This window comes from Rousettus aegyptiacus, unplaced genomic scaffold (assembly GCF_014176215.1).
Source record: "Rousettus aegyptiacus isolate mRouAeg1 unplaced genomic scaffold, mRouAeg1.p scaffold_m13_p_1, whole genome shotgun sequence".
In the NCBI taxonomy this organism is placed as follows: domain Eukaryota; kingdom Metazoa; phylum Chordata; class Mammalia; order Chiroptera; family Pteropodidae; genus Rousettus; species Rousettus aegyptiacus.
In genome coordinates, this window is record NW_023416284.1 from 163,882,966 (window position 1) to 163,903,995 (window position 21,030).

The following is a 21,030-nucleotide window of genomic DNA, read 5'->3' on the forward strand; positions in this document are numbered from 1 at the left end:
ATCGTGTGAAAAAATCTAAACAACAATAAAAAAATGTTCTTCCTGAATGTTGCAACTTATTCAAATTGTTTATTTAAAGAAAAACATTTAGAAAAGTTTAATAGCTACCTAGCCAAGCAAAATTTTTATAAACTGGGAACTAACGAACAGGAACAGTCTAGTGGTTAAAAAATTAAAATATGGTTATGTTTTCGGCGTGAGTAACCTAACTTAATAGCTCACAGTAAGATATTACAGGTACTCCATTCACATTTTGATGCTAAATATATCCTGGACAGCTCCCTTTGCCAGATCTAAAGAACATAGGAATGAGAACTTTACAATTATGATTCTTTCCCTGCTTACTTTTTCTCAACTTCCTTTAAGTATCAGTGTCACTTTTTTCAAGAAGCTTCTTTCAGAAAAGAAAACCTCATCTTAAATGAATCATAAGAGTTTTGTTGTCCTCGTTGCTTTATTTTAAGTGTATAAATTTTGTCTGTTTCATCGACTATGTATTTTCTATGGAAAGAACAGACCGATGGATGTCTATGGCTTAGTAAATAGTTACTAAGCCTGTTGCAAGAAAAATTAATCTCAGTTAATCTAAAATAGAATTGGTCTGCCTTGTCAGTTACCTGCCATTACTAAGGAAACCAATTGAAAATCCAACCAATCTAACAGATCTCAATTAGAAAAACTTGGCAAAATACATGTGGTTCCAACAATCGACTAAACTCACTAAAATGTGAAATAATAAAGGCAGCAAAGTGTCCATTTTATCCACCAATATATTCCAGTGCCTGCTACCAGGAGGTCTTCAATCGAAATTTATCAAATTAATGAAAAATTATTTTCAGAGAGCTAATGATTCAACTGATGAGAAATATGAAAATATGTCAATCAAATTCATACTGGACAGTTGCTTCAAGTACAATGATCCATGGTGGTTTTTCAAGAGCCATCTATCTGCTTGATGCATCATCCAGGGCCTCTGGTTTCTTTCTGTTTCCTTCCTCCCGTTTGCTGTTTTATTGTAATAGCAACAAATGTTTAAGAAGACACGAAATTCAAATTAGACTTGAATATTAGTTATGCCTCTTCTAAAAAGTTCAGTTAGTAAGGTTTTAGAATTGGGGGAAGATTTACTAATAGATTTCATTAATAGAAAGTTTGCTTCAATGGAACTCTTGTAGGTCAGAAACAAAAGTTGGGTAAAGCAAAAGTGTGGGTAATATGGATTATATAGGGAGTGCATTGTTGCAGATTGTGGTCCCTGTAGGAAAAAAAATTGAAACAAAAGATGTATATTTGGATATTTTGAAGTGGAAGAATGGAATGTATGGTTTCAGTATACAGTGGTAGAGAATTCAGTGGGAAAAAAGTACTGACTTGGGATTTAGGAACCCTAGATTTTCATCGGGGTCTTTGGCATCATTTATATCCTGGATCCCAGGTAATTCATTGATAAAATAGAAGACAAGACTTAGTCACAGAAAGAAAACTTAAAGCAGTGGTTCTCAACATGTTTTCCTTCAGCATCACTTGAGAATTTGTTAGAAATATGAGTTCTCTGGCCCAAGGCAGAACCTATAAATTAGAAACTTTGGAGTTATGGTCCAGAAATCTTGAGAACCATGAGTTTGGGTTCTCTTGAATTCCAATAGTGAGTGCTTTAGAGGCCCTGTTTCCCTCTCCTCCAAACAGCTCTAAGACAAAGCCTCCTACAACCTGGGCAATGGCATTCAGCTGGCCAGGAGTTGAGGTTAGACATGAAGAAACTAAGGGTTGTTTTTTGACTCTTCTCTTCTTCCTAAGCCCTATTCTCCAGCTTCCTACACTCACATCCACTAATGCAAGCAAATTGTCCTCAAGTGACTACTCAGTTCCTGCTTGTTGGTGCCTAAAAAATAGCTTCAACTAATAGAAAAGCCTTTGGATCCACAATTAGATTAATATTGTTATATTAATATATTAACAATATACTAATAATGTGTTATAATAATAGATTAAATAGCTATTGGTTGAGGTGATATTTTTTTTGTGAATACTTTTTAGTCATGCACAACAAGTCATTTTCTAAGTGTGAAGGCAGAAAGAGAGGGGTTCCAATGCTGGGAGTGATCAGGGAGCTGTAAGAAAAAAGAGGCTGTGAACTCTCAAGACTTTACATGCTTTGAGTTATCTTCATCATGCATATTTATTGAGAAGATGCTCATGTAGAATTTTTTCCCTTTAGTTACAAAATCAAACTATTCTGTTTCATGTGATTCTTGAGGATTTTTAGTTTGTTTGGGGTTTTGCTGTTTAATTCACTAAAGAGCTTCCCTGCCAAAGAATTTGTTAATCAAAGTGTCACTGTGATTCATAGTTCATCCATCTTCATCACTACTATGATAAATCAAAGCAAAGATTGAAAGTGGTTGCCTCTCTATTTTTTTTCTCACATATTTTAGTCTAGAATTTTTTACCATAGCACTCTCTTAGAACAATTTCACTACATAAGTTCTCTATTTTAGGTGACAATTTTGGTCCATTTTAGGTTTCAAATATGTATCATTTATTTGCGCACTTCAGATTATTTTTAGTTTGTAATTTCTTAAAGTTCAAATTAAGCTTGTACCGCATGATACCTAACACATAGTCATGGGCAATAAAATTTAATAACATTTGTGATAATGCTTTAAGTTTTCTCTATTCTAGCTTTGAAACTTTAGAATAAACAAAGTAGCTTTTCTTTTTACTTAATTGTTCCCTGTAGTTAGATATTGTGGACATTTTACTATCAGGATAAATGATAACAGATAAAAGAAAATATGATACAAAATATGAGCTACATATCTATTTATGTTTCATCAACAAATATTAAAATATTATGTTCCAGTGTTTGGTCCATGGTAATAACACATTTAAGACACTTTGAAATAACTCAATTGTAAGAGTGGGAATAATAACTTCTTTGAAGTGTGAAACTTTAAAGTTTTAAAAGTGCTTTCAAGTACTGTGTCATGTGATGTTCCCAATAGCCCTGAGAAGTAAACATGGGGTTATTATCTCTTATTTACTTACCTGCAAAAAACGGGGTCTAGGAAGGTTCAATGATTTTCCCAATGTCACACAATGAGTTATGAAACCAATTATTGGTCTGAATGTTCCAGTGACCGGTGCTCAGTTATCTCTTCCATTGTCATCATGAGCTGATCTCCAAGCCCTCCCTCTGGTTAACTTATGCTACATTGGGCCAGGTTACATTTTATTAGACAGCATAAAAAGAAAGGAAAGAGCTCTTTGATAGGTTGACTTTTGGCTGGAGGTAGGTGAAAACAAACCTCTTTCTGACTCTAAAGGTAGGCATAAAAGTCTAGTCCTAGTCAACATCTCAGCCCACCACTGTAAAGTTGAAAGTATCACCTACGTCCTCTGTCAGAGGAATGTATCTTCTTGGCTCCATATTTAGCAATTTTCAATCCTGGCTAACCTTTATATTCCTGGGGAGATTTTCAAAAACTCAGATGCATTAGCTTCACTCTCTATGAATCTAAGATGAGGCTTAAGCATTTCATATTTTTGAAAGTTCCCTGGGTGACTAATTTGCAGCCAGGATTGAGATTCACTGATATAGCTGAAATGGAAGCAAGACTGTTATAAACACATAGAAGCAGTCTTTTTTCTTCCTCAAACTAAGTAAAAAGAGCATGTCTGTTGACAGTCCCTACCGATTCTATGTGGAGGCCTTGTATAATTTCCAAACAGGCCAGAAAGTTGTGTCTACCAGGGAATTCCTGTGGGCTATTATTAAAGGGCTTATGGTTAACTGATGGGCTGAATTAATGGTGCGCATTAAGGCAGATTGAACCTCAAAATTTGGGCAGATTAACAAAGTGACCAATGTGGAGGTGCAGATTTCAAGTTTAACTTTGAGTTTCCTATCTCTTACAAGACAAGCTCTGGTGGTAATAAAAAGGATGCTTTCTTTCCTTTCCCAGTCAAGTGTGCATGGACCAGCCCTTATAAAAACTTGGGTCTATCCATATAGACACAGGAGGAGTGCTATAATTAACTTGGGTAAGCAAAGTAATAAACGGCAGGCTGAAAAACAACTTCTAGAAATCTACAAGGGACCTAGGGTCTGTCCTTAAACTACCCCTTCCCTTAATAATCTCCTACATAAGGAAACTCCTAGGAATTATACCAATAGTTAAAATTTCCTCTCCTGGTATTAAATCTGATTGCATGTGTGTTTGCATGTGTTTGAGTCCCATCAAAAAAAACACTTAAGAGTAAATAAATTTCGTAAAGTGGATGAGTTAGTAATAAATAATGCATTTTATATAAAAATGAGGTGATTATGTTATTCAAAGTTACATTACTAGAGGAAAAAATTAGATGATGCCCCTTTACAGGGTGGAAAATATAATTTGATCTGAAGTTTCTATTTCAGCAAAGATATATTTACCCCATCCTACCTGGGGTAAATATAATTAAGGGGCTATATAATTATTAATTAATCTTTCACAGCTAAGCACATGTCTAAATAGATTCATACTCAGAAAACCATCGTTACTCAAAACCAACTGAAAACTCTTCACAATTTGTAAAAGTCACAGGTATGAATGAATCTACAATACACCAAAATCAAGTTAAGAACTTGCCTTTGTTATATTAGAAGGGTAAAAAATCTCATTTATTTCATTTTTTTCAAGAATGAAAGAATTATTTCATTTCTTGAGGGTCTATGATGGGTTTGGCCTAGCTGAGAATAAAAATAATATAATATCTCTTCATAACTACAAAACACATACTAAATAAGTAGAGAATGCTACTCAATATAATAGAATTATTGTATTAGACAGCATATATTAAATTTCCTATTTAAACATATGCTGTTACCAAAAAAGAAAAAAGAAAGTGGAATATATCAGCAGTTGGAAGGATATAAAACAAAGTTGGTCAGAGCCATAGGAGTCACTTTCACTCTTTCCTTATTTTAACCAATCTTCATAAAACAGTAGTTTTATTAGTAGTAGATATTGGTGGCCGATTGCCATCAAATCAGTTCTAGCTTCCTTACTCCAGAATCAAAGATCATTCAGAATGAGACTTATCCATTCTGATTTTTCATGCCCCATCCCCAAATTTCGTATCCTGTAGTCAGATCAAGTTCCTTCATGCTGTTTTGTAGCTCTTCTACCCAGGCCCTTGATAACATAGGTCCTTCAGGCCTCAAAATCCTCTGGCCACCCCATTCCACTTCCCGAATGTGAACCCTCTCCTTTACTCCTCCCTCCCCCACATACACCCACACCTACTCAGTTCGTACACATCCATCAAAATTCATCCAAAAGCAGAATATTTTCTCTGACACATCCAGGAAAAAGAAGCAGTTTGTATCACTAGAAATGTGTCTCATAGATTCTAAAAGATTCTTCTGTAAGGTTCACTTCTGAAAGAGATACAAATAGTATGTTTTTTGTCAAAACTAATTTCTAACTCTTGCTTAATCAGCCAGAAAAGACACTGCTTGTGAGCTAGTTCAAGGGTGAACTGTGGAAAAGGAAAGCCATGTATAAAAAGAAATTCAGTCTTTTCTGAGGAGAATAGAAAGTTATTCCCTGATATTAGAAAAAGATCGCCGTGATGAAGTTCTTAAAGGTGACTAATGCACTTATATTTTCTGCTAAGACAATCTTACCAGCCTAGCCTGGTTTCAAAGCCTTGGCTTTATATGTTACATGTAAAGTCTTTTTACTATAAAACAATTTTAGTGAGTTAAAATAAATATTCTATTTGACATATTTATCAGGGTCATAATTAGGATACATGAAAAATAAAAATTAGTGAAAAGGGAGCTAAAACAAACCCAGAAATTTGCTTTAAGAGCCCGTTATATAGAAATTGTTTTCAATTTACTTGTTGATTAACACATAATTTCTCAGCTTTCTTTAAATAAAGGGATACTCACATACACACAAAGAGAAAGAGAGATTTAAAGTTCACTTTTAACTGGGAAAAACACCTCTACCTGATGGTGCTATACGCTTAGATATAGGAACCTATCCAAGAGGACATAGATTTCATGCAAACCTAAATAAATATGTTCAGAATAATAGCATAGAAATTTTCAAAGTCATGGCTTTACATTTTGGTATGAGAATTGCCTCATTTATAAACAACCATGCCTTTCTAACTGAATTTTCTAAATTTCTAGATTTATTTATTCAAATAAATCAAGCAATGATAGTGGCTCTTATTGAGGTTAAAAATATCTTTGAGTAAAAAATTACTCTCACTCAGAAACCCCTTGATTTACTCGATGATCCAGCAAACAGCTATTTTAAATATTTAGATTTCTTTTAAATTATGTATTATGTAGACTACCAAAAGCTAAGAAAGAAATATCATATTATTTGTGTACCACTACAAAGGGCAGGAAAATGAGAGACAAAAGTGCAGATTTTTATCAATATAGGACATGACAGAGTGTTTTGTAACTTCGTTCTGCTGATTTAACCCATTTAAACAATCTAGCTTTGTTGCAGAGAGGTGTTATCTTCTCTTTTTAACTCATTCTCTGTCTCATTGTGGAATGTTAAACAGCAGAAATATACCCATTTGACCCCAACTGTAATCTTTTGTCTTGGCCTGGTTGTTTTGATCCAATGCTAGGGAGAAAAATCCATCAACTTACCCTAGTTCTTTCCCAGTGTGCACACCACTTGTGTGAGTAAATCTGAAAGACCCAAGGCAGAGTACAGTAAATATATTGTTTGGCTTTTTCCTTCTCAGCAAAATAACAATTCCCACTTAGAGCACAGGGGTATTATGAGGATTAGTCACATTAAATTACAGTTCTTTGGAAATAGGTTACTGTGCCCAACCATTAAGGTTGGTGAACCCATTTCTCTGAACTGGCACTTCAACAGCCCAATCCAGAATGAGCCTGGAACTTAGCATTCATTCAAGCCTGTGACTTTATTTCTGAGCTGGTCTGTTGTTGTTTACTGGTGGTGTGATAATTTCCAGAAGCTGAAAAAGGAGTTCATATAGTAGAGAGGACATGTACACATTTGTTCTTTTTCTATAATTCCATTACTAAAAATCAATCCTAAGAAAATAATGTAAAATACAGAAAAATATTTTTGTATAGAAATGTTTCTGCAGCATTATTTGTGAGACCTAAAAATTTAATAACAATCTACGTGCCTGGGAATAGAGAAGGGATTAATTTAATTATCATAGAAGCATATGCCAAAGCATTATGCAGCCATTATACACTACATTTGCAGGAAGTTTTAATGACAAGAATAACTGTTTTCCTCACAATAATAAGTGAAAAAAAGAATACAAAATGGTATAAATAATGTCCTATCAACTATTATATATGCATAATATATAATATTTACAATATATGCATCAGGATAAGACTAGAAAAATGTTAACAGTAGTCAATGGCCAGGGGATTATACATGATTATTTCTTTTTTAATACTATCTTTTCATTCCTTGCTTAATACAAGGGACATTTATCACATATGACAAACAACAACAACGACAAATATACGAACACACACAAACCACTGGAGATGAAGTCAGAAAACTTATTTTCTAAACTATCCTGCCCTTATAAATTGAATGACATTAGGCAAGTCTCTACTCTATGCTTTATTCATAGACTGGAAATTTTACCTTATAAGACTGTGCTAAAATTAACTGATATAATGCATTTGAAATCACTTTTTAATAAGAAAATCCCATAAAATTACATACTAATATTTCTTTGAAGTGGAAAAAAAAACTTTTCATAGCTTTTCCAGGTCAGCCTACATAATGAAGACAATTTTCCCATCATTCTTTCTGCCACCAGTTGGAATTCTGACCATCAGGAAGGAAACTGTATAGCCTATGGAAAGCCTGATCCTGTAGACTAAGTAAAAAAAGTGTGATGCAAATAATTTATCTTAATAAAAATATGTTTTTGCATTGTGTTTCAATCTTGCCTTGAAATTAATAGCCATAATTTTAAAATTTTATGAAGTGATACTAGGACATTACAATTCTCATTCGATTTCTATCACTGACCCAAACAGTGGAAGAAAAGAAGGAAGGAAGGAAGAGAAGGAAAAAAGGAAAGAAATTTGGGGAAAAAAAAGAAACTCAGAAATATGGTTCCCAAGTTTACCGCAAAGAAGGTTAGGAAATATAATTTCTCTATATGCTGAGGAACAAGAAACAAAATGGTGAATAAATCACATTTTCTCAACCACTGACTCCTAAATAAGAGAGAAGTAATGACTCCTCAGACCTAGAGGAATCAGAGGACTTTGGCCAATAATTCTTATAGTTCAATCAACTTTGAGAAGGCCATAGATACTGTATATCCTAGAGATATCTCTTAAAACTTTCAGAAAGTTATTTAAAAAATCATGGGGTTCATAAACTATAGAAACTTTGTTCACTTTTAGAAGTCAACATTTAAACAATCTATACCAGATTTTGGGTCTTCTAATCCACAGAACCACGGCTATGCATTGGACCTAATTCCATTCTTATATCCTGGCATACATTCAATTCACATTCTAGCATTTTCCTTATCTCTTAGAAGAAACATTTTAGACTTAGCAAATAGTTTGACAAAGTTAATAAGATTTGAAATCAGTTTCTAGCTTGTAAGGCAAACCAAAGAGAACAAGAAGCTGTTAAGGGAAAATAAGGTCAAAAACACTGGAATGAGAACTGGATTCTGTAACTTGGATCACAGAAACAGAGGTCAGGATCAGGAGGTTAAGGAAAAACCATCACGGTCCTGATTCTGGGGCTAGAACGAGGTCAGGCCAGAAAAACGAGTCTGAGAGGTGAGCCCCTAATGGTCTAGTGAGGTTGCACACGGAGCTCTCAGATTTCCTGCAAGACACCTTTATTCACACAGAAATCTAGTTCATGACAGGTGCTGGACAGCCCACTCTCCAGTCAAATATTTGCATTACCAAGACCCTTAGCCTTGGAGATTTATGTTCTACTCACATCTAATGACAAGCTGGGGTTTTTCCATTTGCTTTACTTTCACAAATGGTTGATGGAGAAAGAGATTCATCCTAATAGTAATTTTTCATTACTAACAGCCAAAAAAAAAAAAAAAAAAAAAAAAAAGCACACAACCAAAAGGTTTCTATTTTTCCTTTTCTTTCTTTACAGCAGAAATATGTATAGAATTTGCCCTGAAATATCAGGCTGCTCTGTTATCCAGATGGCCATACTCAGTGGCTCCCAGTGTTTAGTTACCTCCCTTCTCAAGTGAATATTAAACTTAGAACATCTTTCTTCTCAGAAGACTTGAGGTCACCTTGGGCCCATTTATCACTATTTATTTGAAATATTGCAGGATTTGAATCATACGGCTGAAGAATGGAAATATGTCATTATTATTTCATAATAGATCCTTTATTATTAATAGTTGTTTGTGCCGCCTGACCTTAGAATCACTTTTTTGCATGATCGCATATCCCTGTGTCCAAATGTGGCTCTTGTCCTTTTGAATAATATTCTGCTTCTTTATGCAAACTTTTCTGTCTTGGCTAGCCAGAGGCTTGCTATGGACTGATCAAAGTAAGGAAGCGCTACAGCACGTACGTATTTCTTAAGTGCCTGAGCTAACATGGGACAAGCACAATGGATAGTTGGCTAACTTGATGAAAGAGCCTCAATTAGGTCCTCATTATCTGGGGTGGTTCAACTTGAGATTATAGAATGTGCAGACATCTATAATGAAGATGTCTCGCTTAAAAAAAAAAATTCTTTCTTTAAAAAAAAAGATTAAGAGTATAGGTTTTATTGGATTGGGGCATTAGAGTTCTTGGGAAATGAGAATGATTTAAAATATGGTTTATGCGTTTCCCTTGGATGAGACTTTAGGGTCTTTGTTTTGTGTATGCCTCTCTCACGATGTAGAAGATTCGATTCAGACCCAGTAACATGTTTGTCACAGTTTAATAAAAAAATAATAATAAAAAAAAAAAAAAAAAAAAAAAGCAGCATTTGAACAATCCCCCTTTGACTTCACTGTTTTACCAACGTTGACTTAAAATAAGTCACTTCCTCATGATGTACATTATATCCCTGAAACTTATTTGTCTTATAACTAGAAGTTTGTGCAGATCGATGGATGTTAACTAAACTTATCCTGATAGCCATTTCTATATATACACATATCACATTATTACGTTGTATACCTTAAACTTATGCAATGTTATATATCAAGTATATATCAATAAAACTAGAAAATAAAATTATGTAATAAATATTTCACTTCCCATCTTTCTCTCTTAACTTCCCCACCCCCACAGGGTGTCCTTCCTTCCCGGCCCACTGCCCATAGGTCACCTTCCCACCTTTTGATCGCTCAGGAGTAATTACTGAGCAAAATGAGGACTTTGAGGCTCACTTTTTATAGAACTCTTCTTTGCTCTCTCTTGATCTGGTGATGCCCCACCCTGTAAATTGTAGCTCCTCATCATCATCAGCAATGTCTAGATAATGAGAGAAATCAAGAGTCCTTCAGAGATTGACATGCAGACTTAGCCTAGAATGATGAGGCCAGACTGGTTTAAGTAACTGCTTACTTTATCCTAACTTTATCTTTACTTTATCCTAGCTTATTGTTAACACATCTATTCATAGTTTCCAAGTCATGATACGGAAAAGTTAGGGAATAAGGAATGTGTGTTTGATGTCTTCCATTTTCCTGTGTTAATGGAACCACCTTTCAACAATACCATGGTTTTCATCAATTTGATCATTTTAACTGGAATTCGGGGAAGGGAAATATAAGAGTCTATATAGAGAAAGAGGTAGTTAAAGATATTATTCCTTTGATTAAAGAGTACTCTGACAATCAAATATAATATGAAACTAATTTTCTTCACTTTAATAGCCAGCTAACATCTAGATCATAGCTGAACTTTTCCTCAACGTTAGTCACTATGGACAGTAAAATTAACCCCATTCTACAGTTAGAAAAATGGAGACACAAAGCAGTCAAGGATCTCATCCAATATAACAAAAGAGCCAGACGTAGGCAATGGTTTACAGATGTAGAGTATTTTTCAAAAAAGAACAAATCATATTATCTTTGATGTAACATGTGTAGAACTAACACAAATGTTTGCCTTTGAGACTTACAATAGTCAGAGAGGGGAAAATCTTTTTCATCTTTTTTATTTTAAAATTCCTCTTGGTATGTAGTCACTTCTCTAGGACCAGGCCAAAGTATTCTTTTATGAATAACAAATTTGCTAAATACATTATGCAACAAGTTAAGTTAAAATTCCCTTGTAATAAATCTTAAATATTTCTTCCTCTTTTTACTAGTTTTTTTTCTGGGTGAAAAACACAGGCAGATGACAGTGGTCATGACCAAGGGCTTCCTCTTTCGTCCCAAATCCAGTAGACTGGAATAGTTATAGAACAGGAAAGTCACAGCAGTCCTTATCTAGTGAGTCACACTGACTGTGTGCCAGGCACAAAGGATTTAGCCCTCAAGTGGCTTTCTGACCAGAGGTGATAGATAAGACAAATGTGCTCTTAGGAGTGAAAACGGATGGTCACAGAAGCACGTAGATGGCCATCGGACTTGGCTTGGGGACCACGACATGATTTGTGGAAGAGGTGAAAGCCAAAGAATTATCCAACATATGAGTAGGAATTAGCCTGGTGAAGGAAAGAGGGTAATGTTCTAAGAAGATGGAACGAGATGTGAGAAGACCTCGAGGCAAGAGAGCTTGCAGGATATGAGAAGAACCCAAAGACATCCACTGTTGACAGGAGTGATGGAGAGTGAGGATAACTTACTCATTAGAATCTTTTTTTTTTTTTGTACTTTCGATACATTAAACTTATGGACCCTTAGTCGTGTGCTAACTTGAAAGATAAGACTAGGTCTAACAACTGACACTGCATATAAACTTGTGGATAAATAAAAAGACTTGGATATGGACAAAGACTGAATATTTTCCTTAAATTATAGGTTTTCTCTTGAATTGTTCCTCCTATCAGTAACTGGATTTAAATCCAAGTACTATAGGACTGGCATTAAATTTAACCAGCTCATTTATTTCATTCATGTAGGACCTCAAACTCACTCTTTAAGAGTTCAAAGGAATTTTTTCTAATAGCTTTAACATTTTCATTCTATCAGAGTAATTTCCCCCTGTTCCATCAGTTTAGTAAGATATTTATTGACATTATTTTCTTGATTTTCAGGAGAACTGCATATTTATTTTAGGAAACTTGGAATAAATAGGAAAGCTAGATAGAAGAAAATAAAATCACTCACAATACCACCAATGCTGATAACCAATGTCAATTTTAACTTGTATGGAATATTCATTATATTTTTTTTCTGACCTTTTCTATGAAAATATTTCTTAATAAATTTTTTAATAGTTTAGGTATATTTCTTCTTTTTTGTACATATATATGATGTATATTCCATTCATTTTAAAAGAATTTTTAATTACATAATTCATGAATACCTTCTTATTTTGCAGGCTTTTATAAAACTGCATCTAATGTAACTTTTAGCCCTGTTGAATATAATTGTAAACTATGGAGCTATTGCATTTCAAAGAGCTTGGGGCTCATGTAGGCCTCTATTCAATAGTTTTAAAATATCACTCTGAAATGACACGGGAGGCAATTATTATCACTATATTACAGATGCGGCGCCCAAAGCAAACAGCGGTTATATAACCAATGCAGGGCTTGAAATAAATTGGAGTTATTTGGAAAGTAGGTAGAGGAAAAATTATAGATGAAATTAAAAATTGGTGATTTATATTTCTATTCAAAATTCTCATCTCTTTGCAGTGATAATGCATAAATTATATTGACCCTCTGTTATTTTACCATGAATTAAGAACCAAATCTGACCTTAGGAAGTCTGCATGGATATCAATGGAAACTTCAGCTGCACGTGAAGAGCTGCTGCCCCAAATCTTGTTTGATTTTAGAGCTATTAAGAATTCTGAAAGATTAACTTGAATATGGATGTCGAAGTTAAAATACATATAAATGAGTAAATGTGCATGCGTGCGTACACACACACACACACACACACACACACACACAGAATTTTAAGACCAAAAGTACCACCAGAGCAAATTCCGTGATATTTGTATTAGTAATCTTTACTTGGGCTCAATTTCACTGGAAGCTAGTGAGATTTTTTCTCCTGAATCAAGCTTACAGAATAAAGCCTGTTGGGAGTCAGCAAACCACAACAAAAGTCTTCAGATTTCTGGGGCTTCAGGATACACATAGTGATCACTGCAGGGTACTGGAAAGATTTATTATTATTTTTTTTCTTTGGTTGTGCAGGCTTGCACAATTGTCAGCAGATATAACCCTTGCCTTTCTTTGAAGTGTGAGCTATCAAAAACTAAATAAACCAGATGGAGTTGCTCTGATTCAAGGTGACAGAGCAGACCAATGCCTGAATGACATTTTTTTTTAATGATGGAAATAGTACTACAAATTTTCTACATCTATTTTGTACCTTCCTTTGAAAAGGTGGAGCCCCCAAGGAAATTTTTCTCAAGCACCTTTCCTTCTGAGAATAAGTAATAAAATTGAAAATAAGAGAAAGGTAGGCGAACAGGACAAGTAAACAGAGACTCATGGACATAAACAATAGACTAGTCATTACCAGAGGGTGAAAGTGAGGGAAGAGGGGGAAGGTAAGCAGGGTAAAAGTGGTCCAATATGTGGCGACAAAAAGAAATCTAACTACGGATGGTAAACACACAATGTAAATATATATGCCTTACTGTTAAAATATATGGCTGAAACTTACTGGATTTCGTTAACCAATGTCACCACAAATAGATAGATAGATAGATAGATAGATAGATAGATAGATAGATAGATAGATAATAGATAGATAGATAGATAGATAGATAGATAGATAGATAGATAGATAAATGATTTTTTCAAGAATCAAATAAAAAAAAGAAGAGAGAGAAAGGTAGGGTGATTGTTCATACAGTACATGCAGTTAGCAAGAGAATGAAAGAGAAATTGTAAACTACGAAACAAAGTGACAAATACTGAATCCATGGCATTCAAATAACCTCTATTCTTGTAACCAGATAAATATACATTCCTGATCCCGGATTCTTTCCATTCTTGGTGCAATACTTGACCAGGTTTTTGGCATTTTCATCTTTTCTGGGAATACTTCTAAATGACCTTGGGGAAAGTTTCTAAACCAAAGAACAGTTTTGGCAACAAAAACAAGCCTCAGTATGTACTATGATTGAAACGAAGTAACTGGGCTTTTACTCATGTAAGGATCTATGAGCACATCTATATTAAGCAAAATAAAATGAATTCGACATCTTTATTTTTAACGTGTGGAAAAGATCGTTTAACCTTTATTATTTTAACCCCATAAAAGAAAAAATATGATCGATCTTTTATTTGCTAATAAGGAATTTATTAGATTATTAATGTTAATATTTTAATTTACTCTTATAGAATTAAATTTTCAATTGTACCGTATTTGTTCTATTTATATTTCTGCTTTATTGTAGAAAAGTATAAAACATGTAGAAAAGTATAAAATAACCTCTCTGGGACTTGATTTTTTTCACTTGTGCAATGGGGATAGTAAATCCTGTTTCAAAGGCTTGCTGAGATAATTAGATGATATAGTATAAGTAAAATAAACCCAGTGGCTATACATAGCAGATTCTTTCTGATTCATTCCTTTCTATCTTCTTGTCATTTTCTATGGCATCTGAAAAAAGGGTATGAGGACATCAGTGGATTAACTGTATGGCGTCCAACTAGTCAGGGCACAAAGCCAGGTATGTCTAAACGAGTTACCATTTATGAGTGCTAACTACATACCTGCCACATAATAAATGCTCTATAAATATTAGCTATTATCATACCACACACCTCATTTTATCCTCATGATAATTCTGGGGAGTGTTTACTTTCATTCTCATTTTCTAGCTGATAAAACTAAAGTTTGGGAAGTAAAATAACTTGCCCGGTTTCACACAGCAGGATGATGACGGAGCCTGAATTTCAACTGAGATCTGCTCCAGAGCTCCTGGCCTCACCACTGCACCATGCCACACCTACCAAGTTATCAGGCAGGCAGGCCTTGGGTGAATTCAATCATCTGAAACAGAACAGAGAAACCAGAAGTAAATGGAACGGACCTCTGAAAATAAAAGACAAAGTAACTGGCCATCTCATCTGTGCATTCTAAGAGAAATCCCCAGTAGCTAACTCTAAGCCTATTTATTTACAAGAATAATGCACTTCAGGGACACTTAACAAGCCAAGTTATATGGTTTCATAGCCTCTAGAAAAATCAAAGCAGTAGAATTGATGATTGAGACAGGTTGCTAGAGCCAATTGTTTTCAAAACAATAAAAATGACTTCTGAAAACTTGCCAAATGCTGACCCCAAATTTTTAAAAACCGTGGTAGCCTGGAGCCATTTTGCATAGGAGTGAATAACCTGAAAAAAAACACCCAAATAAATAGTCCTCAAAGTATAATTGATAGTCATTATAAAGTCATTTAAATTGTTAAGTTGTTAAAACAAGACGCAAATTTATTGTGCATTTCATATAAAAAACAAATTTCATATAAATATTACTTTTTTAATTCAGGGATTAATATAGGAAATATCAGTGAAAAATAAAAATGGCTTAAATATACTTCCTTGTTGATCATATCAGCCAAAGGGTCGTGACAAAATTTTTTCATGATTAATCCTGAAAACTTAACCACATAAATTTTAATCTTCGGCTTTACTGGACCTCCTTCAATCATATATAAATTTTTGAATTGGGTGATCAAAGTTACACCAAAGGCAAGTCTTACATCAGATGTTATTCATACATCACTGACTAGTATGGGAAATGGGTTCTTGCATGGTTTAAGAAGTTGTCAAATTTTAATTTACCACTAAAATTTTAATATATAGTATAGTCAGGAAGAAAATGAATACATTTTCTGGACAACACACAAATTCCTATATATTCTTAAGCATTTTTGACTAAACATGTAAACATACATTTACAACAGTTTAATGGCCCTGGAAAGTTAGGGACTACGATATCAGTGGATAAAGTAGCCAGGGAAAATTTCAACAGTATAAATAGTGACTTGGGATTTTAAAAGGCATAGTTGTCTTCTTTTATCTGTAGCTTTTCATGTATCTTGGGACAACTCATTTGCTCCCCATAAGAATCCCAAGCTCAGTATAATTGACAGGGCAGAATATATTCAGCACCAGACTGCAGGTTACTGAATTCAATATAAGTCAGGGAGACATACTCCTACTGCCAGAGTCCTTGGGAAGCCCAAAAGTAAGGGCTAGACAAAACCACACCTGAGGGAGGGACTAATTCTCCTTTTACCTGTTCCTTTGTTTAGAATATTACTCCGATGCATTTCTTATTTAGTCCCAGACTTCTATTATACATCCCGACTTTATGGTAGCTCCATGCAGGTTAAATCAACACATGATCATTCTGTGACTATATTCTTCATGTGAAGACTTTTGGTCTTTCTCCTAAGTGGCCTTGGAGAGACATGGAAATATCACACAGTGGATTTGGCACATGAGCAGATTTAGCCAATCTGACTAAATGTATTCAACTCCTCAGCATCACTAACAATCTTGGAACCAACCCAGTCAAGAAAAAGAGACCAATACATGGCATGTATCTAGACCATCATACTGTTTAAAGTCAAATGAAAACCTTTGAACACTCTTAGCAGTGAAAAGAACATGGTGCCTCCTCACCATAAGTAATTCGAAGCTAACCATTACAAAATCTTAAATCACCTTAAAGAAGTTCAACAAAGAACTGATATTTTTAAAAATATTTATATATTTTAAACAATATATGTCAAAAACATATCTTTATTATAAAAAAATTTGGTGACCCTGCTTTGTTGATCTCCTAAATATGGATTTAGCCCATATATTAACTGATATCTGTGGCCAAGCATCACTCACCTTAAACAGTGTATGCCTGGGCCCCCTATGCCCAAAGGCCCAGAAGTGTCTCATGGCCACCCACCCACCTTAGCCTCTATTTTTATAAAAGTGTAGTGTCTTCTTGTATCCACTTTGTGGAGTCAATATACATATCACTAAGTTGATTCTTTAAAATAAAATTCTGAAAATAAATACTACAGAAATATAAAATACTGTTCTGCCCTGCTTCCGAGATTAATAAATAATTCTCTGGGAATAAATAGTTTAACCAAGTAAGATGAAAAAAGTTAAGGACATTCCAGGACTACTTAGCCAATGTTGTAGTAAACTACAGAGTGACTTGCAAGAATTGCATTATTTCATATTAAGAATTTCATAAGAAATTAATTTCCAGAAAACAATTTTTTTAAATTTTATAAGAATATAAACAGGTGATAAAGAAGTCGAACAGTTAGTGTCGCTGAAAAAGAAAAGAAAAAGTCGTCGACTGATACAAGCATGCCAATTAGAGCTGACATTGACCCTATTATTCACCCAGCCAGAAATGCATAAAATGTGCACCACTAAATATGCTTTTTATCACTTTCCCCCAATGTACTCTATGATTGGAAATATTTTGTCTATGAAACTACATTAATTTTCCATTAATTATTTTTGTTTTTTTTTCTTCTTTATCAACCACCATCAATTAGAACTTGTGTTCAACAAGATGTTAATGATTTTGCTTCACTAAGTTGATATAACTAAATTTAAAACTAAGAATTTGATATTTTTGGCAAACCATGTAATCTTATCAAGTCCAAATATTTCACTTCTACTAGCCTTTTATATATATTTATACTTAAGAAAATTTATATATGTATAGATTAAGCTACAATATATTTAACTATATATGATAATGTGATCTAGCCTTTAAATAGATTTAAAAATAACTTATGGATCTTGATTACTTATCTTACTATTTCCCTGAGGCAGAAAACTACCTCTCAAACTCAAACTGCTCTTTTCGCAAAGGAGAATGTTAAGTCCTAGAGTGATCATTTCCTTTTCCAAGATCAAAAAGCTGTTAAAAATGGAATTTTCCTTTGTTCATATAACGCTTCTACAGCCAATCCCATCTACTTTCTTGGTCTCTAAGTAAGCACACATATTAAAAACAAGAAGCTCACAAGATAATCGTTCCTATCAAATGACTATCTCTCAGATCACCTCTTGCCTCTGCTGTCCAGGCATAATTACTTGATCCATAATAGTTTGCTTTATATTTATATCTACCTCTGTTTTACCATTGCATTCTAACAATCGTATTTTGGTCTGCTTCTCCCTCTAGAGTTATGTCTTTCTGATCTCTTTATCCATAGCACTTACTATACTTAGTTTCCCAAGTGTTGATTTGGGGTAGATGCAGTTGAACTGAACTAGACACAATGTTTTGGGGGGGTTTGTTTAAATATCTCTGTATGCCAATGATTCCCAAATTAATATCTCAAAACTCACTTTTCCCCGATACTTCATATTCAGACCAACTACTTACCATCTACTTGGAGGTCTGAAAGGTATTCCAAAATTCCAATATCCAACTAGATGCTTGATTAGCACGATATCTAAATATATTTCTTCCATCTCAGCAAATAATTGCAATCCTAGAACACACCTTCTCTCTTTTCCTCACATGCCAATCTCTTCATTTATTTATTTATTTTTGGTCTCATTCCTACCGCCCTAGTCAAGTTATTATCCTTTTCTTAAAGTTTGTTAGCCTGTTAACTAATTTCTGTTTCTACTCTTGTTCCTATACCATTCCCTCCCTGCGGAGCTACCAGCATAATCTTATGAGAACTGCATTAGGTCATGTCACTTTTCTGAAAACCTTCTACTGGCTTATCATCGCACTTGGAAGTCATCCAACATCATCTCTAGTCCACACGGCCCAACATTGTCTGTCCAGAAGCTCATCTCATGCCGCCCATTTTCTTGCTCACTGAATCCCTGTCACTCTGTTCTTCATTTCTCCGACACATCAAGGTAGTTCTTGCTTTAGGGTCTTTCCCTCATTTGTTCTTTCTGCCTAAAATTCCTTTCCCCGGATCTCTGCCTGGCTGGCTTCTCCTTGTCATTAATTTTCAGCTCGTGCATCACTTAGTTCAAAAGGTCTCTCCTGACCATACAAGTAAAATAGCCCCTTAACCACAATTTTATTAATTAACTAATTAATTGTTTTTGTTTATTATAGCACTTATAACCACTGAGCATTTTCTTGTTAATGTATTTGTGTGCTTGTGTATGTTTACTTTTTGGCTCTCCTCACTGGAATGTAAAGTCTGACTTGTTCAAAACCTTGCTTCGTGCCTAAACCAGTGCTTGGCCCATAGAAGATATGGGCTTAATAAACGTTGCTCAGTGCTGTTCAATTCATTTTCCTGCCTTGGCTATTGATAAGTGCAAGGAGAATGAAGTCCTGTCCTCTGAGTCTACCTGAAAAAGATTTGTCAGCTAGGGTCAAGAGATGTCATCTCTCTTCCATTCTCTAACATCTACTTATTGTTTCTGTGAAGACCAATTGTTAATGTGTAGTAACCTTTTGTCCCCAGCAGTTCCATCCTTTGGGCCCTGACGTTGATTTTCCTCATCTTGGTGCCTGAAGAGCCAGAGTGATTCCTTTTGTCCCATTGCCCTGACCATGTGCAGTGATACCCGCAGTGCAGGAGGTGGAAGCCACCGCTCTTCAGGTATCAGAAGGGGTGACCTGCCTGACCTGCCCCAACAGTTAGGTGGGAGCTGCATACAGTACTTGTGGGTACTGCACGCAAAATAGTGACTCTTCCCCAGAGCTGGCCTAAGGCCTTGGGTGGGTAGTGATTTAGCTCATTCTGAGATCAGATTTACCTCCACTAGGAAGCACTGGCTAAGAGGGTGGGAGACACTACAAAACACTATTTCTATTAAGTCTTATAGATTAAAGATGGAAACCAGAAAGAGGAAGAAAGAGAGAGGGAGAAACAAGGTGATCTCAAAAACAGATCAGCCTACTCAAACTTTTCACTCCTCTGCCAGGGAACTCTGAAAAAAAAAAAATTTTTTTTTCCAACTGTCTATCTGCAAGCACAACTCCGCACTGGCTGAGTTTTCATCAAGCCACTGTGAGACTCCTGCTTCCCCATCCCCACTCCCCGAATTTTGGAGTTGCTTTTAGATGCCTATGAGGCCACTCAGAGGTACCTGGTCATTCATTCACTAAACAGGTTTCCACTGCACCTGGTGATTAATCTGCTCCATGCGGTAGTATGGTAATAATGTCACTCTTGGTCCACGCTCATCTCTCAGTACAGAAGATGCCAGGATGAGCAGGGTCTTCCCAGGCCTGACAAGCTCAGAGATATTCTACAATCCCCAAACTGGAATATTGCCTGTATGGACTGAACAGAATCCTAAAGAGAAACCAACACTCAGAACCATTCTGTCTAAACCCTCGACATAGTATAGAGGCCACCAAATCTCCTGAGTTGTCCCCTAGTCTCATACCACAATAACCTTCCTAAAACTTCAACAGAGGGGCTGAGGAATGGATAGCTCAGAGTGGCTCCATAACAGAACACCTTTCCTTCACCATCCCAATCCCCTGATGAGGGAGAAGAAAGCCATTCTCTCACTTTAACATAATCACTTTGCCATAATTTCTGCTTCTACAATCTCTTCCAGTATAACAATCAGCTGTCGTGCTCATAAGAAATCTCTGGGGGAAAAAAAAAAAAAAATGTAAGGCACTTTTTTCAGGTTGTGGGTGTATTGTTTAGAAACTTTATGTTTTAATGCCCTCAGTGATGTTCCTAAGCCTGAAGAGGTGAAAGGGTGTCTCAGAGTGTAGCCTTTAAAATCATTGTGAGTGAAAATCCATACCTTTTTTTCTTTTCTCGTCAGTATTTTTTTAGATCTTTCTCTACCTTTTCCCCATATCCTTGACCAGTCCACACCAAACATATCATACCTTTTTTTTTTAACTTTTACTTCTTTCATCTCTTCTCCACCATA

At 35.1% G+C, this 21,030-nt stretch overlaps 1 protein-coding gene across 2 annotated transcripts in view; it reads left to right on the plus strand.

The window, feature by feature from the left end:
• The window catches only part of PDE7B (phosphodiesterase 7B), a 276,538-nt gene that overhangs the window by 113,210 nt on the left and 142,298 nt on the right, over nucleotides 1-21,030 (plus strand). The window contains exon 2 of one of the 2 annotated variants that reach the window (XM_036221960.1): nucleotides 19,593-19,730. The exons of the other annotated variant lie outside the window; for it this stretch is intronic. Coding sequence (XP_036077853.1) covers nucleotides 19,682-19,730 — 49 coding nt within the window. The 5' untranslated portion in view covers nucleotides 19,593-19,681. The remainder of the gene's footprint in view (nucleotides 1-19,592; nucleotides 19,731-21,030) is intronic. 2 annotated transcript variants of the gene reach the window in all.